General features: G+C 56.6%; 3 protein-coding genes across 15 annotated transcripts; 1 reads left to right on the forward strand and 2 right to left on the reverse strand.

The window, feature by feature from the left end:
- Positions 1-907: 907 nt before the first annotated feature.
- On the reverse strand, positions 908-2,928 carry TMEM249 (transmembrane protein 249). Its single transcript, XM_060287084.1, has 6 exons — positions 2,868-2,928; positions 2,393-2,599; positions 2,045-2,139; positions 1,734-1,929; positions 1,473-1,558; positions 908-1,194 (listed from the first exon to the last, which is right to left on the reverse strand). Exons 1-6 carry the CDS (start codon positions 2,926-2,928, stop codon positions 1,045-1,047), a joined length of 795 nt encoding a protein of 264 aa, XP_060143067.1. The 3' UTR covers positions 908-1,044.
- Positions 2,929-3,222: 294 nt separating this feature from the next.
- Positions 3,223-6,552, reverse strand: FBXL6 (F-box and leucine rich repeat protein 6). Of its 9 annotated transcripts, XM_030876144.3 has the most exons (9): positions 5,949-6,552; positions 5,515-5,673; positions 5,287-5,350; positions 4,859-4,990; positions 4,676-4,783; positions 4,475-4,588; positions 4,176-4,407; positions 3,841-4,087; positions 3,233-3,548 (listed from the first exon to the last, which is right to left on the reverse strand). In XM_030876144.3, the coding sequence occupies exons 1-9, from the start codon at positions 6,347-6,349 to the stop codon at positions 3,398-3,400; spliced, it is 1,608 nt and encodes a 535-aa protein (XP_030732004.1). In that variant the 5' UTR covers positions 6,350-6,552; the 3' UTR covers positions 3,233-3,397. The 9 variants fall into 9 exon arrangements, 8 of the variants coding, with proteins under 8 accessions (XP_060142886.1, XP_060142887.1, XP_030732000.1 ...); XM_030876141.3 differs by having other exon boundaries at positions 3,231-3,548; positions 4,475-4,783; XM_060286902.2 differs by having other exon boundaries at positions 3,232-3,548; positions 4,176-4,371; positions 4,676-4,990.
- Positions 6,407-9,111, forward strand: SLC52A2 (solute carrier family 52 member 2). 5 transcript variants are annotated; one of them, XM_030876170.2, is made up of 5 exons: positions 6,407-6,570; positions 7,193-7,436; positions 7,550-8,417; positions 8,522-8,645; positions 8,754-9,111. In XM_030876170.2, the coding sequence occupies exons 2-5, from the start codon at positions 7,307-7,309 to the stop codon at positions 8,964-8,966; spliced, it is 1,335 nt and encodes a 444-aa protein (XP_030732030.1). In that variant the 5' UTR covers positions 6,407-6,570; positions 7,193-7,306; the 3' UTR covers positions 8,967-9,111. The 5 variants fall into 5 exon arrangements, with proteins under 5 accessions (XP_030732030.1, XP_060142892.1, XP_060142893.1 ...); XM_060286909.1 differs by having other exon boundaries at positions 7,197-7,436; XM_060286910.1 differs by lacking the exon at positions 6,407-6,570 and adding an exon at positions 6,578-6,873.
- The last annotated feature ends 12,397 nt before the right edge of the window (positions 9,112-21,508 follow it).

Raw genomic sequence — 21,508 nt, forward strand, 5'->3', positions numbered from 1 at the left:
TGGGTGGGGCTGGCTGTGGGCACAGGGGATCCCAGGTCTGGTGCCAACCTGCTGGTGGGTGGGGCTGGATGCCTACACACCTGGCTGTTCAGCCTGCTGGCTGGTGGGCAGGTAAGCCCCCAGCACTAACGGGTGCACTTGGTTTAATGCTCTTGTGCTGCCATCTGGAAATTCTTAATAACTTTTTAACAAGGACCTCTGCATTTTCAGTTTGCATGGGGCCCTGCAAATTATGCAGCTGGTTCTGGTTCCAGGGACACTCAGCTGATACAATGCACAAAGACCTGGGTCGTGAGCATGGCCCTGAGAAAAAAATGCTGACAGGAAGACCCAGGTGCCTTCTCCGCTCCCACAGCAGCTTCCAGCACCCAGGAGGCAAGAACACCCGCTGGACAGGGAACATGGGACTGGGGTTCCAGCAGGCAGGCAGGAGCACGCTCCAGGGATATGGTGGGTCTACTCCCCAGCAGGCCTTGAGCTCTGGCCTAGAGCTCCGCAGGGGAAACTCCACTAGTGTCCAGTGCAGGATTCACCCCTAGGCACAGTGCTGGACCTTCAGCGGTGCCCCCATCCCATTGCTGACTGGACTAGAACAGCACCTGACCCAGACTGGACAGATCAGATTCTGACTCCTGGATTCTGCTCATTGGTCAGCACTTCCAAAGCCTGGAAGGACCAGTTCACTGCTACTGACCGAGAGAGGCAGTGTGTCCCACACGTGTTCTAGAGGCCTGGCTACTTGTCACCCTCAGTCCCACTGCGACCCCCATCTTCCAACCCAAACTCCGGGGTTGCTCCCTGAAAGGCTCCCGGAGGCCCTGCGAGGTGTGCACCACGGGAGGGCCCTGGGGCGGCAGCCCCCACCGCACGGAGGAAATGAGCAGGCTTGGAGCAGGAGGTCGCTTTATTGAGAAGAAGGCCAGTGGTCAGGTGGAGGCGGGAGACTGGAGGGGAAGGGAGAATGTAGTCCCGGGGTGGGGGAGGGGTGGGCGCCAGCTGGCAGCATCACAAGTCCTGGGCTGACTTGTGAGAGTTCCGCTTGTCCTAGGCACCGTTCTGGTGCAGCAGGATGCCCGGGCTGAAGGTGGCCCCCGGCGGCCAGTGGCGGACCACGTGCCGGTACGACGTGGCCAAGCAGTCGAAGTAGTTAATGTTGAGCTTCCGGGCAATATGACGGCCGAGGTATTCCATTTGCTGTGCGAGCGGGTGGCGGTCAGCTCTTGCCTGAACAAGAGCTGCGCCGGAGGCGTCCCCTCCCCTTGGCCAGACCGCACCTCCAGCCCTGCCCGTCAGCCCCGGCGCCCTCTCCGCTGGCTCCCAGCTCGAGGGCCTGGGCCAGGTCCCCGTTGTATGCACTCTCCACCTGCGAAATGGCCCTATCTTAAGACCCTAAACAGTGGCTGGCGTCATGTTGAACCAAGGAGGGGAAGGGAGCGTGTCTGGGACCCCGTGGCGGGCTGGGAGGGACCCACCTCGTAGCGCTCCGACAGCTGCACCAGCACCAGCGGCTCCAGCTTGTGGCCGCACAGAACCAGCTGGAAGAAGCACCTTCCGTAGGCTGGCAAGGGGCAAGCCGCTCAGCCCCAGGTCCCTGTAGAGCCGGGGGCGGGGGCTCCGGGGGCGGGGGCTCCGGGGGCGGGGGCATGGGCCAGTTGTCTGCTCCTCCCCACTCCACGTGGCTTCCCCTTCCCCTGGACGCCATCCCCCAGTCCGCGGCCCGCCCCGTGCGTCACCATCGGAGCTGAGCGCCATGCGCACGTAGACCAGGTGCATGGGGGCCTGACACACGGTGCGGCCCTGGATGGAGAAGTGGTACACGCCGCGCACGTGGTTCAGCACCAGGCGGCGCCGCGGCAGCGACGAGATCATGAGCCACAGGCCCACGCCCACGCCGTAGGCAGGGAAGCCCCAAGTCTTCTGCTTCTGCACCTGTGGGCGCCGCGGGGACTTTCTGAGCCGCCGCGGGACCCGGGGGCGGGGCACCGAGTGGGAGTCCGGCCCCCAGGGTAGGAAGGCCGTGGGGGGCGGGCCCAGGAGCTCAGACCTCGCTCACAAGCCCGAAGCTGACGAGGAAGAAGCAGACGATGAAGAGCAGCGTCCCCTTCCACAGCGTGTCCAGGTAGTACTCGAGCACGAAGACTGGGGGCGGCGCGGCAGAGGCGCGTGAGGATACCGGGACCCTGCTCGCAGCCCGAGGTGGAAGTGCCAGGGCTTGGACCCGGAACTGCCCGCCGGCCGCAGGGCCCGGGGCCGCTGTCGGGGTCCAGCCTGCAGTTCCAGCGCCCGCGAAGGCCGCAGCCGGCCCGGCCCCGCCCCGTTCAGATTCCAGTCCCCGCCCCGCGTCGCCGCTCCGCCGGGTTCTGGTCCCCTGGCAACTGAGTGTCGCCCTCACCGTTGGGCTGCTGCTGCGTGAACGGGTAGAAACTGTTGTTCTTGAGGCGCTTGGCCAGGTTGCGCTCGGTGCAGAAGAGTCCTTGGGCCCAGAGCTGAAAGGGCTTGCTGCCGGCGGTCGTAGGCAGGCCGCTGAACCGGCCCTTGGGGGCCTGGGTCGGGGTACAGACCGTCAGCTGTGCGGCTTGTCTGTTGCCACTGCCCACTGCTCACAGCCACACTCATACCTGGGAGAATAAAGCCTTCAGGGTTGCGGTCCAGGAAAAAGCAGTTCTCAGGCGAAGGCAGGGGAGCGACACCGAGTGGCGGTCTAGGCTGGGCGACGCCGGCTTCTAGAAGCTCTGGGCTGCGCCGGCTTCTAGAAGCTCTGGGCGGCGGTTCTATTAGGGCCGTCCTGTTGATCTTCCCGTCTCCAGGGAGTCGCCCGGCCCGGCCCTGCGGTGGGCGTGCACTTCCCCCGCTAGGCCCCACCCCACCGGAGGCCCCCTGTACAGCCTGGTTCACAGTCCTCACCTGAAGGGTGGGGTAGTGGGACATCCCAGGCCTGAGCTGGAGAGGAATCTGTAGGCAGGGGCCCCACCACGAGCCCCGTGGCTGAGCATGGCCTCCCCTTCCCCACTGCCGCCTCTGCCCGGGTCAGAACCTCATATACAAACACAGACAGCTCACCTTAGTGTCCCTGAGGGTGGAAAGCACACACACACACACACACACACACACACACACACACTCACTCACACTCAGTCCAAGATTTGAGCCCAGGATTGAGCAGGCAAGGCCCGGCCACAGGCTGACTCAGGAGCCCTGGGGGGCTGCCCCCAACGCCGCAACACACAGGTTCTGGGCCAGCTGTAGCCCCCAGTAGTTCCCTCAGGGACAACCCCCAGCCTCTCACTGGGATCCCAAAGACCACACATGAGTTCCTAAAAATGTTTTATTGTAACAAAACGCTCACACATTCAAAACTGGGAAAGGGGGCAGGGCAGGGCTGGCTGGCTGGAGCTGCCTAGCTGGGAGGGGCCAGGCTGGTGAGCAGCTGCCGCAGGCACCACTGGACTTCCTCTGCGCCCCGGTAGGCCCGCTTCAGGCCCCGGGGAAGGCAGCGGCAGGACTCCAGGTTGAGGTACAGCAGACCCGGGCAGTTGCTGATCACAGCGCTGTGGGAGCAGTGCAGGCCATGGGAGGTTGAGCCACTGGCCCCAAGAAGACCCAGGCACAGCATGGCTGAGCCAGTCTAAGGAGCCCTCTCTACCCTTGCACCGCGGCTGGCTCTGCCACCTACAGCCCAAAGGCCCAAGCCCAGTACCCTTGGTGTCCCTAAGGCCAACCCCAAGCAGGGGCTGGGCCAGGATGGGCTCCCTTTTCAGAGCCCTGGAGCTGGCGAGCCAGGCAGGACAGGGGATCAAGCCATACTGGCTCCAAGGAACTGGCGGGGGTGGGGATGCTGACCTGACTGTGCTTGCTGTGACCCGGGTGCCCCGGAGGTTGAGGGAGCACAGTGCCAGGTGCGAGCCCCCGGGGGCGCCTGAGAAGGCAGCTAAGGCCTGCTCCAGGTCCCTCTCACTGAAGCCCTGGCCACTCAAGTCCAGCTCCTGCAGAGTGTGACACCACTTCTGAGTTAACAGAAGGCTGCCCTCCTTGGCTAGAGTCAGCCGGTCTGACATGCCATACAGGCCCAGGTGAAGTTGCTCCAGCTCTGGAGGTGAGAGGAATGGGCATGAGCTGCGGGGTGGGCAAGAATCCCCACATCCCACCTGCCCAGCCACCACCCGGGGAGTGCTGACCCTGACATGGAAGGTCATGCAGGCCAGCAGGTGTGATTCGAGCACAGCCGCGGAGATCCAGCAAGCGCAGGTGAGGGGAGCCGTGGAGCAGGCGGTCCAGGACCTCGTTGCTCACAAAGTTGCAGGTGGAGCTGGCAAGGCAGAGCTCCTCAAGGCTGGGGAAGCCTGGGCCAGGAGGCGTCGCTCGCCCGGAAGGCTTGGGAAGCCACATGAGGTTCAGCAGCCGCAACACCTGGGAGCGAGGCCCAGGCTGCAGGTGGGGAGGGGGCGACAGGTGGAAGGGGTGGGGCGGCAGGTACCTGCAGCTGGGGGCAGCCTTTCTGCAGGGCCTCGACAGGCAGCTGGAGGGGAGTGCTGTTGTGGTTGAGGCCTGTGCTCACCTCCAGGAGCTGGAGTTGTGGGCAGCAGCTGCCCTGTAGAGGTGGGGGAGAACACAGGGTCGGAGGCCTGGCAGTCCCTGGCTCAGCACCCAGCTCTGCTCCTGCCCGTGACCAACATACCAACAGTGCACCCAAGATAGCTGTCGTCTGGGAGCTGTAGGTCAGCCACAGCTTCCGCATTCGGGGCCCCGCCTCCTCCAAGAAGCTTACCACAGCCGTGGACTCCACCTGGAGACCCAGCACAGAGGTACCGGTCAACGTAGCCCAGGCTTCCTTGGGGCCCCTGGGGACTCCTGGGCTCACCATGGAATGCTGTATGTCCAGGCTGTGGAGCTGGGGGCAGGCTTTGGCTAGCATGATCAGAGTGTCAGGGGTCACACCGTGGCAATCGGAAAGCTTGAGGAAGGTGAGCCGGGGACAGGACTCGCTAACCAGCTGTGGAAAACAGAGGGCCGATTGGGGGAGGGCAGGCTGTGGTCCACAAGGGAAACGGACCAATGGCTGACACCAACCGCACTTTACTGCCTCAGCAATGGTCTCCTTTCTGGCCATGCCAGGCCTACCTGGGTGCTCCCACCTCTCACACCTCCCTGCTGGAAGACACTCCAGGAAAGGAGAACCAAGCAGGCATCTTCGTGGGGCATCCTTGGGCCCCACGGTACCTGACCCACTCCCTGGTGGGTAACCCCAGAGTGTCATGGCTGGTGTGCAGGGCAGCCTCGAGCTCTCACCTTCAACACAGGGTGTACCTGAGACTTCCAGTGGATGAGAGTCAGCCTCTGGAGCTGTGAGAACCTGGGCCGACAGCAGAGGCAGAGCTGCACAGTGTTCCCATGCTGCCCCTTCTGCCAGCCTTCTCCCCACCCATCACCTTCGTGCAGGGAGGCAGGAGGGGGCCTGGGGCATTCACACAACACACAAGCGGAATGAGGGAATAAGAAAAAGATGGAACTGCTCACCGACTGGGCATAAGCCACTCCAGGGATGTAAGAAGCTTCTTCTCAGTCTTGGTCCCACTCTTGGCGGGGCGGCCAACCAGCGGGGGTGACAGGGTGAGGGTGTGCCAGAGCGCTGGCTGGGAGGCGGCCTCGTGCCAGCGGCGGCACACGCGTGCAGCCCTGGGAGAAAATCTCTCCTGAGGGGCCGGGCCTTTTGTGGTCGATGCTCGCCCTCAATGGCTGTCGCTATGGGGTTTTCTAAGAGGAGGGACCTGCCCCCCGCCAACTCTCACAACGCTGCGGACCCCTCAGTTCAAGGTCGTGCCCCTGGGATTCCAGCTGGACGCCCTGAGAGACTGCGCTCTCTGAGACGCGTGTGTGGGCGCTCAGCCACCCGCTGAGTGCCTAAGAGGTCAGCCTGAGACCCGGCGCTGTGCGCGATGGTCCTGGGGTACCTGCCAAGGAAGGGTATAGGCCCATCCGCCGCCACCAGCAGCCCGAAAATCTGCAGCAGGATTTCCAAGGGAATGCGGTCGCCCCAGCCCGGGTCGGGCTCCTGCTGCGGTGCGGGCGCGGGTGCGGGTGCGGTCCTGGGCTTGGCCTTGGCCTCAGCGGCGCGGGCCCCGTGGAGCCGCAGCAGCTGAGCACGGCGGGCGGCGCGCCTCTGAGCGCGGCGGCGGGCGGGCCCCGGACCTGGCAACACCAGCAGCATGCTGTCCGACTGCAGCAGGTGGTAACCGGAGCCGCTCGGGGCCAGCCGATCCCACCACCAGTCCTCCGCCGAGCGGCTCCGCGCCCCGGCCAGCGGCAAGATCCGGACCCTTTGCCGGGCCCGCCGGGCCACACCCGGAGCCATAGCCACTCGCTGCGTTCCGAGTTCCGCCCAGGGGGAGCGGAAGAGGCGGAGCCTGCGGCGGAAGGGGTGTGGCCGGCGGGGGCGAGGCTTGCCTCGCGGGGCGGGGTCAGGGCCCCGGGCTGGCCCTACCCGCCCCTGCCCCTGGCCGCCCCACTCGATTTCCGGAGCGGGATATCGGGCGCTGGGGCGCGCCGGCGGGTGGTTTCTGCGAGTCCCGGCGGGTGAGTTGGAGTCCTCGCTCCCGCTCGGCTGCATTTTCCGGCCCCACCCGTTCTGTGCTGGGTCCTCGACCCTGGGCCGGAGGCGGCGCCCTCGAAGTGTGGCGGGACGGCCGGTCGCCGGGTCAGGGAGCGCGCTCGTTCAGGACCGGGAGGCTCAGGCACCCCAGCGCACCGGTCGGCTCTCCGCCGCCCCCGTGGTGCAGCGAGGGGCGGTGCCCGCCGTGGCCACATCCCCAGCCCCGACTTGGCTCCGGCTGTCCGGGGTCTCGCAGAAGCCGTAGAGGTGTGCTTGGCGCCTGAGAGGTAGACCTGTCCCGGAGTCCTTGTCCCGTATCCGTGCGGGGTAGTGCTTTGGCGGTCTCGGTAGCTCACACCCGAAGATCATCTCCCTCTTTCATCATACTCTCCTGGGCTTCGGCGCCTTCTTGCTTCCCTGCCTGGCGCCGGCCTTTGCTGTGTCGTGACCCCGACACAGGCTGCCGGTGTGCTTTGTCCCTTCTCCTCCCCATCCCCCACCCCCGGCATCCACCCAGTTTCCCTGGTCTTGGCCGTCTGGTCCTTTCCTGACAACGGTTCTGTGTCTTTCCCTTGTGATTTTGCATGCATGTTACTTTTTTTCAAGCTAGACGAAGTCTTCAGTTCCCGGAGGAGCCGAAGGTCTTTTGTGGACCTACGTGGGGGAAGAAGAGCTGGCTGTGACCTCTGCCCTGTCCTGAAGGCTCCGGCCTTGGGCTAAATGGCAGCACCCCCGCTGGGCCGTCTGGTGCTGACCCACGTGCTGGTAGCCCTCTTTGGCATGGGCTCATGGGCTGCCATCAACGGGATCTGGGTGGAGCTGCCTGTGGTGGTGAAAGACCTCCCCGAGGGTGAGTTCATGTGGGCAGGGGGCGAGGCTGCGTGCGGGGGAGGTGGGTTGCAGCTGCTCTCTGGACCTGCGCATCCTGCCCCTGACACGGCTTCCTCCTTTTTTTCCTTGCAGGTTGGAGTCTCCCCTCCTACCTCTCTGTGCTTGTGGCACTGGGGAACCTGGGTCTGCTGGTGGTGACCCTGTGGAGGCGGCTGGCCCCGGGCAAGGGCGAGAGGGCCCCCATCCAAGTGGTGCAGGCGCTGAGTGTGGTGGGCACGGCCCTGCTGGCCCCCCTGTGGCCCCACGTGGCAGCAGTGGCGGGGCAGGAGTACTCAGTGGCCTTCCTGACTCTCTCCTTCGTGCTGGCGCTGGCCTGTTGTGCTTCGAATGTCACGTTCCTGCCCTTCCTGAGCCGCTTGCCGCCTTCCTTCCTGCGGTCCTTCTTCCTGGGTCAGGGCCTCAGCGCCCTGCTGCCCTGTGTGCTGGCCCTAGTGCAGGGTGTGGGTCGCCTCGAGTGCCCACCAACCCCCACCAATGGCACTCCTGGGCCCCCCATTGACTTCCCAGAGCGTTTTCCTGCCAGCACTTTTTTTGGGGTATTGTCCGCCCTATTAGTCGTTTCAGCTGCCGCCTTTCAGGGTCTCCTGGTGCTGTTGCCATCACCACCGCCTGTACCCACAGGAGGCCCAGGGCCTGGCCTGCAGGCGGGAGCCCCTGGAGTGGAGGAAGAGGAAGAGGCCTCACCCCTGCAGGAGTCTCCCAGCAAGGCGGCAGGCACCACCTGCAGCCCAGAACCTGCGGCCCATCGGCTGCTCTCCACCCGTAGTGTCTGCCTGCTGGGCCTGCTGGCCGTCACCAACGCTCTGACCAATGGCGTGTTGCCTGCTGTGCAGAGCTATTCCTGCTTGCCCTATGGGCGCCCAGCCTACCACTTGGCTGTGGTGCTGGGCAGTGCCGCCAACCCCCTCGCCTGCTTCCTGGCCATGGGTATTCTATGCAGGTATACGGGCAGCCCAGGCCACTCAGGGTGGGACTTAGGGGTGAGAGCCTGGGCCTGGCTCAGAGCCTGGGCCTGAGCCCTGAGTTTTTGCTCACTCCTGGCAGGTCCCTGGCAGGGCTGGGCAGTCTCTGCCTGCTGGGCATGCTCTTTGGGGCCTACCTGATGGCGCTGGCAATCCTGAGCCCCTGCCCACCTCTGGTGGGCACCTCTGCAGGCGTGGTCCTTGTGGTAAGTATGTTGGGGCACAGTGAAGCAAAGAGGGTGGCAGTAGGGAGGGGGTTCACCCTAGAGCAGGGGCATCTCACGCTCAGCCTGCTACTGTGTCCACCTTCCCAGGTGGTGTCGTGGGTTCTGTGTCTCGGCGTGTTCTCATACGTGAAGGTGGCTTCCAGCTCCCTGCTGCATGGGGGGGGCCAGCAGTCGTTGCTGGCAGCTGGCGTGACCATCCAGGTGGGCTCTCTGCTCGGCGCCGTGGCCATGTTCCCTCCCACCAGCATCTACCATGTGTTCCGCAGCGGGAAGGACTGTGTGGACCCTTGTGGCCCCTAAGCCTGAGCAGGTGGGGACTCCGCTCCACTCCACTTGTCTTCAGGTTGGGGTTGCCACAGTGCCTGCGTGCCCACAGCCCAGGGAGGCCCACCCTACAAGCAGCCTGCTCACGGATGCCTGCGTACTCCACGGGAGAACCTGGCACTGCAGGCCAGGGTTGGGACCACAGAGCAGGCTCGGAGCCAGGGCCCAGCTGGGGATGTGGATTTGGCCCAGGCCCAGGACGTGTGTGGGATTTGTACAATAAAGTGTGTTCATTTCATGAGTTGGAGCTAACCCTAGGAACAACTCTTGCTGTGTAGATAGACCTCCCCTGAGCTAGAGCAGTAGCCTGACCTGTTCAACAGGGGCCTGTCCCACTCCCTGGGGCACTCATAGGTCCTGGAGGTCATAGAACCTCCTCCTAAACACAGATACACATAGAGAACTGCCCAGAGGGAGGGTGAAGGCCAGCCCCCAGGGCCTGGAGTGTAGGCCAAGGACCCACACAGGCTACGGCAGTCAGAGGCTGTCTGGTGGGCCGAGCCAGCCAGGCACGAGGGTCAGGCCGCATGGGCTGCCTCGTAGTCGCTGCCTTTGTGGCCTGGGTGTGGCCCACTTACCCGCTGCTTTATGGGAGGATCCTACTGGGGGATTTGTGCCCGGGGCTTGTTGCCAGGTCCTGGCACAGAAAGGGCTCAGCGAGTGGGACTTAGAAGAGACCAAGGTGTGAGGGTCCAGCCGATCTTGGGATTCTTCTGCCCAAGGACGTGGTCCCCTCCCCCAAACCACCAGCCTTGTTTGTAGCTCCTGTGATCAAACCTGCAAAGGCCCCAAACCCTTTATTCACACAGACGCGACAGTGGCTGCCTTCTCCCTGGGCTGCTGGCAGATGGCCCTGGCTCTGAGCAGCCCACGCTCTGTCCCCACCCTGGGACAGCAGTCCAGGCCTTTGCTTGTTGGTGTCTGCAGGGAGCTCAGCACCAAACACAGGCTGTCCTGCACCGGGGGCTCCCACACACAGGACTGGTGGGGACTGGAGTGCGCCCCGAGCCAGGAGGGCCGGGACGATCTGAGGGGATTCAGGCAGGGCTGCCGCAGGGCCGGGGCCTGGGCTTCTGCTGCCTCCTGGGCAGGTGGGGAGCAGAGGCCTGGGGGGGGAACACAGGCTCCCCGGGGGGCAGGACACCTGAGCCGCGAGCCAGCGTGACTGGCGTGGTACTGAGCGCCCATTCTCACAGACAAGGGGCCCTGCAGCTGCCAGGGGCCGGGCGTGGGCTCCGGGGGAGCGGCTCCTGCCCTGCTGGCCAGCCCTCTCCGGATGCCGTTTCTAAGCTGCTGAAGCCGCCTGTCCTTGACTTGGGCTGCGCGGAGGCTTCTCAGGGGCTTCCTCCCCGGCCTTGGCAGGACCGGCTGAGCTGAGGGACTTCCTGGCGGGAGGGAAAGATCCCCAGGCCTTGACCCCCCCCCCCAATCAGGCATGTGGTAGGACCAGGCTCCCAGCTGGCCCAGACACAGCCCAGCCCTTAGGGCAGAAGGCCACCCCCCTCCAGGGCGCTAACCACCCGGCCCCCTGACCTGATAGGGCTGGGGAGGGGGGCGCCGGCAGGCGGGTGTGAGCTGTGGAAGCCACCTCTGGAGAGTGGGAGGGAGGAGGCCGAGGGTGTGACGGGGGTGGTGTGGCCCCGGGCCTCTGCCGTGCCCTCCCCTGGCCTCTGACGCTGCCCCTCCCCCCTCCCCTGCCCACCCTGGGGCCGGAGGCTGGTGGAGCCTTCCCCCAGTTCCTTCCTGCCTTCCCTCACGTTGGGCATGTGTGCAGCCTCCCCGCCGGCGTGTGTGTCTGCGCCACGTGTGCCAGGCGTGAGGGCCCCGGGAAGCAAGGCACGGTCTCCCGAGGGGGGCTGGCCTTGAGCCCCGGAGGCCAGGACTGCAGGGGTGGCTTGAAGGAGCCCCTGCCCTTTGGCGTCTCCAGGGCGTCCGGTCAGCTACCCGAAGGGAACAAGGCAGGAGCCCAAACAACCAGGGGAGGAAGACGCCTGGGGTCAAGTCCTAGAGGGCCGCGCGGCACGCCCTTCCCGCTCACGGCATCCGGGCACGAGACCAGTGGCTGGGAAGCAGGGCGGCCAGCCACACCAGCCGCTCAGACCTGAGCGTCCCCCCAGGGCCCTATCCGGGCACCCACGCCTCCAGCTGGACAGCAGGTGGCCAGCCACTCAAGCTCACAGCCCTGCCCAAAGGGTCTCTCAGGCCCGGGGCGGTGAGGAACTAGAAGGAGACCCCAGAAGGGAGGTGGTGTCCCCTGTGTGAGAACAGAGCTGAGCCACGGGCCCTCTGCGGTCTGTGGCTCAGGTTCTCTCGAAAGCAGAGAAGAGCCAGCCGGGGTGTGCCCTGCCACACGCAGCAGCCCCTCCGCAGGTGTGCAGCCACTCCCCCAAGACAGGGACGAGGCTCACCCGGCTCTGGTTGAGCAAGTAGAGGTGGGGCCTTCACCTTCCTTCAGTACCGGCTTCGTCAGCCCACCGGGGTCCCTAGGCAGGTGTGGGTTCCGACGCGGGCATGAGTGTGACAACACCTGGGTGAGGGGATGGTCACGCCCCTCATCTGCGCCTGTTCAGAGCCCCACTGCCTGACTCGGGGACAAGGGGTGAGTCCTTTCAGGGGCTCCCTCCCCTCCATGGATTCAAAGGGACCTCCTCGCTTTTGTGGGGAATGGGGCCAGAGGATGGGAGTGTGGGAGTGACTGGGCCTCTGGTGAGGGAGAGGGTGCAGTTATCAGCAACTCCAGAGTCGGCCACTCGGACCGGGCCCACACTGGCCTGGGGTGCTGCCCACCTCAGTGGGGCCACATGCTCTCCACTGCACCTTCCAGGGGCTGTCAGTCACAGGCCCCTGCCTTCCCCCCTTTGGCTGGGTGGGTGCCCAGCTAATCCAGCTGTGGTGCCCACCCTCCTGCCCATGGTGATTGAACTGGGAGCCCTGGGCCTGGGGAGCAAGTCGGGCGCTAACAGAGATTTGCCTCGGGGTGTCAGTCATCCCAAGAGCTATAAAAAACACCCAGACTACTCAGGGTGCACACCAGAGAGTGAAGGCGTCCCAGGGCAAGCAGAGCGAAGGGTGGAGAGAGGCAGAATTCCGAGAGCATTCTGGGATCTCCTGGATCCAGCTGTACCCGAAACTAAGCCCCTTGGACTTGCAAGTTATGTGGGCCCACAATTTCTTGCTTAAGTTGAGTTGGTTCTTGTCTGTCACAGCTGCAGGAGTTGTGAAATCCTCTTTCGTCTCCTCTCTGAAGCATTTAGGACTGTTCAGACTTTGCACGCACAGCACTGGTTAATCTTTCCTTGCCTGGGGGACAGTCGGTCATTCTCTTGGAGACGCTCCCTGTTGTACGCCCCATGACCCTTCCATCTCCCAGGCCGCCACTCCAGCTCCTGACCAGGGTGCTTCCCTGACCCACTTCCAACCTGCGTAGAAGAGTCTCCTGGACGTCCGACCCTCTGAGAACACCTCAAGCCAGGCCCGTGGGGGAGAAGGCAGGACCTTCCTCGGCAGGACCCCCCGGGAGGAGGTTTCTGTCTGCGTAACTGTATGAGCTAAATGAAAGGCAAGTGGCAAAGCAGCCTGGAAATTCCCCTCGTTTTGCAAGAGAGGCAGGAAAACCGAGCTCTTTAGAACGCAGATTGCAAAAGATTCCCTACCTGATCCCTCGTTGATACCCCGAGCCAGCCCTTGATATTCCCTTTGCAAAACATTCTGTGGACAACACCCTCTGAGAGTGCTGAGCGGGTACATGTTGTGGCCGGGGAGACCAGGGCGCCAATCCTCTAAAGGCAAGTCGTGGGGAAGGCAGCTCCCCAGCGCCCCGCCCCCCCGCTGCAGGTGTCCATGCTGCCCATGCCCCCCCTACCCCACCCCCACGCTGACTTAAGCCAGAGGGATGCGAAGAGTTGCTGAGGCCAGGGTGCTCGGGCTCCAGGGCCAGTTAGCACGTGGGCTTGAACATCCAGAGAGGAAAAGCAGGCAGATCCACAAACGAAGGTGTCTGCTCTCTATTGCACTGCAGGTCCTGGCAAGGGTAGTTAGGCAGGAAAAAGAAAGAAAAGGCATCCAGATTGGAAAAGAGGTAAAACTATCTCTATTCTCAGATGATGTGATTTTTTTAAACTGATTTTCTTTTTTTTTTTTAATATTTATTTATTTATTTGGCTGCGCCGGGTCTTAGTTGTGGCACGTGAACTCTTAGTTGCGGCACGTGGTATCTAGTTCCCTGACCAGGGATCGAACCTGGGCCCCCTGCATTGAGAGGGCAGAGTCTTAGGCACTGAACCACAGGGGAAGTCCCTCAGATGACACAATTCTATGTTTAGAAACTCATAAGGAGGGACTTCCCCAGTGGCGCAGTGGTTAAGACTCTGCACTCCCAGTGCAGGGGACCCAGGTTCGATCCCTGGTCAAGGAAAGAGATCCCACATGCACGCCACAACTAAGAGTTTGTATGCCACAACTAAGGAGCTCACGTGCCACAACTAAGGAGCCTGATTGCCTCAACTAAGACCCAGCACAACCAAATAAATAAATAAATATTTTTAAAAAGGAAAGAAAGAAACTCATAAGGAATCCACAAAAAAACTAGTAGGACTAAGAAAACAAATTCAACCAAATTTTGCAGATTACAGCATAGATATACCAAAATCAGTTGTATCTTTATATACTAGAAGCAAAAAATCTGAAAATGAAATTAAGAAAAACTTTTCATTTACAATAGCATCAAAAGAATAAAATACTTAGAAATAAGTTTAACAAAAGAAAAGCAAGCCTTTTACATGAAAACTACAAAACCGTTGAAAAAAATTAAAGATGCGAGTAAATATTCATGGATCAGAAGACTTCGGGTGTTTATGTGGCAGAACTCTGCACACTGATCCAGAGATTCAAGTGATGCCTATCAAATTCCAGCTGGCCTTTTGCAAAAACCTAACAAACGGATCCTAATGTTCATAACAAGATGCAGGAGACCCAGAGTAGCCAAAACAATCCTTTGTTTTTTTGATCACACTGTTTGTGGGATCTTAGTTCCCCAACGAGGGATTGAACCCGGGCCCTGGGCAGTGAAAGCGCTGAGTCCTAACCACTGGACCGCCAGTTCCCCAAAGCAATCTTTAAAAAGAATAAAATTGGCTACAAAGCTACAGTAATCAAGACAGACACATAGATCAGTGGAACAGAATAGGGAGCCCAGAAATAAACCCACACACTTATGGTCAATTAATCTACAACAAAAGAGGTGAGAATATACAAAGGGGAAAAGACAACCTCTTCAATACATGGTGTTGGGAAAACTGGAAGCTACATGCATAAGAAACTGGACTACTTCCTCACACCTCATATATACTTCCTCACACCTCATATATACTTCCTCACACCTCACACACAAAAATAAACTAAAATGGATTAAAGACTTACATGTAAGACCTGAAGCCATAAATCTCCTAGAAGAAGACATTGGCTGTACACTCTTTGTCATCAGTCTTAGCCTTTTTTTTTTTTTTTTTTTTTGGCTATGTCTCCTCAGGCCAGAGAAACAAAAGCAAAAATAAATAAATGGGACTACATCAACCTAAAAAGTTGTTGCACTTTTACTTGATAGTAAAAGAAACTATCAACAAAATGAAAAAGCAGCCTATTGAATGGAAGAAGATATGTGCAAAGGTTATATTGAACAAGGGATTAATATCCAAAATATTCAGAGAACTCATGATGCAACCTCAGGAAAACAAACAACCCAGTTAAAAAAGTGGGTAGAAGACCTAAATAGACATTTTTCTAAAGAAGACATACATTCAGCCAGCAGGCGCATGAAAAGATGCTCAACATCATTAATTATAAGAGAAATGCAAATCAAAACCACAATGAGGTATCACCTCACACCTGTCAGAATGGCCATCATCAAAAAGCAACAAATAACAAGTGTTGGCGAGGATGTGGAGAAAAGCAAATCCTCGTGCACTGTTGCTGGGAGTGTCGATTGGTGCAGCCACTATGGGAAACAGTGTGGAGGTTCCTCAAAAAATTAAAACAGAGCCACCATATGATCCAGCAATTTCACTTCTGAGTATTTGTCTGAAGAAAACAACACTAAATAGAAAAGATATATGCACCCCTATGTTTATTGCAGCATTATTTACAATAGCCAAGATATGGAAACAACCTATCGGCAGATGAGTGGATAAAGAAGATGTGCTACATATATACAATGGAGTATTACTCAGCCATAGAAAAGTATGAAATCTTGCCGTTTGTGATAACATGGATGAATTTTTTTTTTTTTTTTTTTTTTTTTTGGCTGCGTTGGGTCTTCGTTGCTGCGTGTGGGCTTTCTCTAGTTGCGGCGAGTGGGGGCTACTCTTCGTTGCAGTGCATGGGCTTATTGTGGTGGCTCCTCTTGTTGTGGGGCACGGACTCTAGGCATATGGGCTTCAGTAGTTGCAGCACGCGGACTCAGTAGTTGCGGCACATGGGCCCTGGAGGGCACGGGCTTCAGTGGTTGTGGCACATGGGCTCAGTAGTTACGGGGTGCGGGCTCTAGGGTGCGCGGGCTTCAGTAGTTGTGGTGCATGGGCTCAGTAGTTGTGGCTCGTGGCCTCTAGAACGAGGCTCAGCAGTTGTGGCTCATGGGCTTAGTTGCTCCGCGGCATGTGGGATTTTCCTGGACCGCGGCTCGAACCCGTGTCCCCTGCACTGGCAGGTGGATTCTTAACCACCGTGCCACCAGGGAAGTTCCAACTCTTTTTTGTTTGTTTTTAGATTTTATTATTTTGGCTGTGTTGGATCTTAATTGCGGCACGCGGGATCTTCGTTGAGGCATGTGGGATCTTTTGTTGTGGCGTGCAGTCTTCTCTCTAGTTGTGGCGTGCGGGTTTTCTCTCTCTGGTTGCGGCGCATGGGGTCCAGGGCGCATGGGCTCTCTAGTTGAGGCGGGCAAGCTCAGTAATTGTGGCACGCGGGCTTAGTTGCCCCGCGGCATGTGGGATCTTAGTTCCCTGACCAGCGGTCGAACCCGCGTCCCCTGCATTGCAAGGCGGATTCCTTACCACTGGACCACCAGGGAAGTCCCAACATGGATGGACTTAGAGGTTATTATGCTGAGTGGAATAAGTCAGACAGTGAAAGACAAATACTGTGCGATTTCACTTATATGTGGAATAAAAAGCAAAACAAACGAACAAACATATCAAAGCAGAAACAGACTCATAGATGCAGAGAACAAACTGGTGGTTGCCAGAGAGGAGAGGGGTGGGGGATGAGTGAAATAGGTGAGGGAGATTAAGAGGGACAAACGTCCAGTTACAAAATAAATGGGTCACAGGTATGAAACATACAGTGTTGGGAATATAGTAAATAATATTGTTGGGGCTTCCCTGGTGGCGCGGTGGTTGAGAGTCCGCCTGCCGATGCAGGGGAAGCGGGTTCGTGCCCCGGTCTGGGAGGATCCCACATGCCGCGGAGCGGCTGGGCCCGTGAGCCGTGGCTGCTGAGCCTGCGCATCCGGAGCCTGTGCTCCGCAACGGGAGAGGCCACAACAGTGAGAGGCCCGCGTACCGCAAAAATAATAATAATAATAATAACAATAATACTATTGTAATAACTTTGTGTGGTGATGAAACGAAGCAGGACCCTATGGTCCTTGCCCACCATGTCCTCAGCCTGCCTTTTGTCTGTGGAAAAACTTTAGCCAAAGAATAAGTTTAATCAGAGAGAAGTGAGAAAATGCAGAAAAAAAGGAAACAGTCAAAGGAGACCAAATAATAATAGTTTAGTCATTAAGCAGAGTCAGATTCCTTTAGTTCCTTCTCCAGGGCTATAGATCATGTTCTGAGCCGTATCCTGTGAGCTGTCTTATAGATACTGAAACCCCCGCCAGGTGGAAGAAGTTAACTACATGATGACCAGGCTGTAGCCATGACATAAGCTGCCACAATTCCAAGAACTGGCCTCAAAGGAAAGGGAACAAACAGACCCTGGAACTGAAGATTAACCGTGCTTAAAACAATCAAGATGATGCCGGTCAGACCACCAAAGACTAATTTCAAGATGACTGTCAGAGACTGTGCTGTTTCTACACGTAGCCCCTCCGTCTGTCTATAAAAGCTCTTGCCCCCGGTTGCGGGTGGTGGGGGGAGTCGGCCTTTGGACAGGTGCGCCCCCCACACCAGTTGCTGGCATCCAAAATGAAGAAACTTTCCTCTCCACCACGTTGCCTCTTTATTGGCTTTTGAGCAGGGAGCAGCTGGACCCCACTTTTGGTTACAGTGGCCGCTGGTAACTAGACTTATCCTGGGCATCATTCTGTAATGTGTAGAAATATTGAATCGCTCTGTTGTTCACCTGGAACTAACCTAGTGTTGTAGGTCAATTATACATCGAAAACAAACTCAGAAAAAGAGATCCGATTTGTGGTCACCAGAGGCAAGGGGTGGGGGGAGGGGGAATTGGATGAAGCTGGTCAAAAGGTACAAACTTCCAGTTATAAGTGCTAGGGATGTAATGTACAACATGATTAGTATATTCAACTGCTGAATGTTACATACGGAAGTTGTTAAGAGGAAATCCTAAGAGTTCTCAGTACGAGGAGAAAAACGTTTTTTCCTTTTTCTTTTATTTTGTATCTATATGAGATGATGGATGTCCAGTAAACGTACTGAGGTCATCATTTCACGATGTGTGGGAGTCTAATCATTATGCTGCACACCTCACACTTATCCAGTGCAAACATCAATTACATCTCAATAAAACTGGAAGAAAAAAAGAAGAGCATTTGCTTTCAAAGCATATATGTATGTATGATAATATAAAAATGTGGTCATATATAATATAGAGGGATGCAATAAAATATTAAACGCACTAAAAGAAAGAAAAAGAATAATGTTGGAGGAATCTCTCACAGTTCCCAGTTACAAAGCTTATTACAAAGCTACGCTAATTGAGGCAAGGTGGTGCTGGATATTCAAGACACATGGATCGATGGAACAGAACCACAGGTTCAGGATGAAACTCTTACGTTTATGATTAATGGATTTTTGGCAAGGTGCCAAGACAATTCAATGTTGAAAGAATAATCTTTTATACAACTGAATATCCACATGCAAAAGAACGATGTTTGACCCCTACATCATACCATATACAAAAATTAACTCAAAAGTGGATCGTAGACAAATTTAAGAGTTAAAACTATGAAATTCTTGGAAGAAAACGTAGGATTAAATCTTAACAATCTAAAAGCATAAGCAACAAAAGGAAAATTAGATAAACTGGACTGTATCAAAGTTAAAGACTTCTGTGCTTCAAAGGACATTATCAGTAAACTGAAAGGACAATCCATGGAATGGGGGGAAATGTTTGCAAATCATCTATCTGATAAGGGACTTGTATCCAGAATATATAAAGCACTCTCACAGCTTTACAGTAAAATGACAAGTAACGCAATTAAAAATGGGCAAAATATTGAGTAGACATTCCGTAACCGAGCAGGACCTACGGGACCTTCTTGGAGCAGACCCCCGCCACACACACACATGTCCTCTGCCTGCCTCTTGTCTGTAGAAAAACTTCAGCCTCCTAATCCTTCCCTGAGTTCTAAAGAGTAAATTTAATCAAAGAAGTGATAAACTGCAGAAAGAAAGGAAAACAGTCAAGCAAAGTCAAAACAAAATAATAATAGTTTAGCCATTAAAGCCAGGGACCTTTAGTTCCTCCTCAAGGACCATAGAGACTATTCTGAGCCATGTCCTTGAGCTGATCTGCAGATGCTGAAACCCACACCAGCTGGAAGAAGTTAACTGTCTGCTGCCCACAAGCCCATGGACCTCAGACCAGTTGGAACCAGAAAGTTGATGATGTTGACTCCCGGTTACCTCACTACCAGCCAATCAGGAGAATGTCCACAAGATGACCACTCACCGCACAACCCTGTCCCTCACCCTGTTTTTTTTGTTTTTTTATATATTTATTTATTTATCTTATTTTTATTTTTTGCGGTACGCGGGCCTCTCACTGCTGTGGCCTCTCCCGTTGTGGAGCACAGGCTCCGGACGTGCAGGCTCAGCGGCCATGGCTCACGGGCCCAGCCGCTCCGCAGCACGTGGGATCTGCCCGGACCGGGGCACGAACCCGCGTCCCCTGCATCGGCAGGCGGACTCTCAACCACTGCGCCACCAGGGAAGCCCCTCACCCTGTTTTTAAAAACCTTTCCCTGAAAGCCTTCGGGGGGGTTGGGCCCTTTAAGCATTAGCCGCCTGGACTCTTTGCTTGGCGCCTGCATGAACTCTTTGTCTAAGTTTTTTAAAAATTGGTTTTACTGGGGACTTCCCTGGCAGTCCAGTGGTTAAGACTCCGTGCTTCCGATGCAGGGGGTGCGGGTTCGATCCCTGGTCAGGGAACTAAGATCGCATGTGCCACGCGGCCAAAAAAATTTTTTAATTTGTTTTACTATCTTTGCATGTCACAGAAACAACCAAATTTTTTTGTCAGTTGCATCGTTCTTATTTTGACCCTCGTCAGACCTCTTCCATTTGAAAATGTTAGGTAGTAAATTAGCCACACCCACTGAGTCTCTCATCTTTTGTTTCACCTGAGGCTCTGCCATCAGCCATAGGAGAGAGACTGAGCCTTCAATGGAGGATAGCCCCAGAGTCCCTGAGAAAAAGTTGGGACCATGTCCTTCAAACTATTGACCTATCCGAGGATGGACATTCGGATGACCTTTGGATACCTCGAGGCGGATTCCCCATTTCCAGCCTCTCATGGAGAAGAAGCCTGTGCTTTGGACTGCTCTCCCCAAACCCAGCTAACCAGAAACTGATAACAGGACAGCGTGAGCAGGTGAGGGAAATGCTTCCGTGGTCATTTGCCTGAACACCACTGATGTTGTTTCAATGCTCTGTTTCCTGGTATTAAAAAACAAAAATTCAACCAACTGAAATCTGAAGGCCTAATTGGTGTTACTGACCAATTAATGAATTGGGCAGCATGCCATCCAGCAAGCATAGGGGAGTTCCAAAGGGCTCCAGAAAGGGGAAGGTTTTTAAAAGCAAGACAAAAAACTCATAAACGAAAAAGACGATGTCAGGCTTAGGTCACCTACTTATGGGGGATGGAAGGGGTCATTGTGGCGGATGACTTCCTCTTCCTCTGTGGGTGGAGAGGGCCCATGTGGCAGGTAACCTCATTGGTGCCGACCAGAGAATTCCTGACTGACCAGTTAAGACTGCATTTCTGGGGGAGGTTGAAGCGTCAGTGAGGGTTGGTGTTAAGCCCTGGTTTAGTGGCCTGGCCGAGCATAAGTGATTCCCTTTGGGGGCTGTGGCTTTCTTTTTAACACTGGGTACGGTACGTAGAGAAGCCCTTTCTCTCTCCTCAAGCTATCTGTAACCCATAGTCATTTAGTAGACTCTTTTTGTTTTTGTTTTTGTAGTACGCGGGCCTCTCGCTGTTGTGGCCTCTCCCGTTGCGGGGCACAGGCTCCGGACGCGCAGGCTCAGCGGCCATGGCTCACAGGCCCAGCCACTCCGTGGCATGTGGGATCTTCCCGGACCGGGGCACGAACCCGTGTCCCCTGCATTGGCAGGCGGACTCTCACCCACTGCGCCACCAGGGAAGCCCTAGTAGACTCTTTTTGTAAACTGAAACGCAGCCTTTTAAAATGACACCTGCGGGCTTCCCTGGTGGCGCAGTGGTTAAGAATCCGCCTGCCAGTGCAGGGGACACGGGTTCAAGCCCTGGTCAGGGAAGATCCCACATGCCGCGGAGCAACTAAGCCAATGCGCCACAACTACAGAGCCTGCGTGCCACAACTACTGAAGCCCGTGCGCCTCGAGCTCGTGCTCCGCAACAGGAGAGGCCACCGCAATGAGAGGCCCGCGCACCTCAACGAAGAGTAGCCCCCGCTCGCCGCAGCTAGAGAAATCCTGCGCGCAGCAACGAAGACCCAACGCAGCCAAAATTAAATAAATAAAATATATTTAAAAAAACAAAAACAAGCAATACAGAAATGTCTTACTTAAAAAAAAAAAGTATCATGCTGGTATCTCCAGTGTTGTTTAGCGCGTGCGCTTCCGGGTTGTCCAATTCTGACTTCGTCGGGTCCCTGCCGTTCATTGTCTGTGAGCTATTTTATAGCTCTATAAATTACCCGTGACCAAGAGCAATGAAAATACTTCCTTTTTATAGACATGCAAATACATTTGGTCCAGTAGAGGTTCACTTGTATTTTTCCTGTGAAAAAAGCCGATCTCCATCTATTTTAAAGTTTATTTTAGCATTCCTTTACTCCATATAAATTTGTGGTTTTCGAACCTCTTTTTTTGAATTTGTAACCCCTGGTTCTCGCATTAGTTAATGAGTTAAGTAAACCTTTGACACACTGTACTAGTTTTCTAGGACTGTTGGAACAAATTACCACAAATCTGGTATCTTAAAACAACAGAAATTTGTTCTATCACAGTGCTGGAAGTCAGAAGTCTGGAATCAAGATGTTGGCAGGGTTGGTTCCTTCTGAGGGCTGTCGG

The sequence above is a fragment of the Globicephala melas genome, chromosome 17 (genome assembly GCF_963455315.2).
Source record: "Globicephala melas chromosome 17, mGloMel1.2, whole genome shotgun sequence".
NCBI lineage: Eukaryota > Metazoa > Chordata > Mammalia > Artiodactyla > Delphinidae > Globicephala > Globicephala melas.

Excerpts from the sequence above, each read along its gene's own strand:
- SLC52A2 (XM_030876170.2), top strand. The coding sequence starts at position 7,307 with ATGGCAGCACCCCCGCTGGGCCGTCTGGTGCTGACCCACGTGCTGGTA. Across the intron at positions 7,437-7,549 it reads GGTGAAAGACCTCCCCGAGG|GTTGGAGTCTCCCCTCCTAC; the intron begins GTGAGTTCATGT and ends TTTTCCTTGCAG. Across the intron at positions 8,646-8,753 it reads CTGCAGGCGTGGTCCTTGTG|GTGGTGTCGTGGGTTCTGTG; the intron begins GTAAGTATGTTG and ends CCACCTTCCCAG.
- TMEM249 (XM_060287084.1), bottom strand. The coding sequence starts at position 2,928 with ATGTCCCACTACCCCACCCTTCAGGTGAGGACTGTGAACCAGGCTGTA. Across the intron at positions 2,600-2,867 it reads GGCTGTACAGGGGGCCTCCG|CAGTGGGCAGTGGCAACAGA; the intron begins GTGGGGTGGGGC and ends TGTGGCTGTGAG. Across the intron at positions 2,140-2,392 it reads CACGCAGCAGCAGCCCAACG|TCTTCGTGCTCGAGTACTAC; the intron begins GTGAGGGCGACA and ends CGCCGCCCCCAG.
- FBXL6 (XM_030876139.3), bottom strand. The coding sequence starts at position 6,349 with ATGGCTCCGGGTGTGGCCCGGCGGGCCCGGCAAAGGGTCCGGATCTTG. Across the intron at positions 5,674-5,948 it reads CCTATACCCTTCCTTGGCAG|GGCTGCACGCGTGTGCCGCC; the intron begins GTACCCCAGGAC and ends ATTTTCTCCCAG. Across the intron at positions 5,351-5,514 it reads GAGTGGCTTATGCCCAGTCG|GTTCTCACAGCTCCAGAGGC; the intron begins GTGAGCAGTTCC and ends CTGTCGGCCCAG.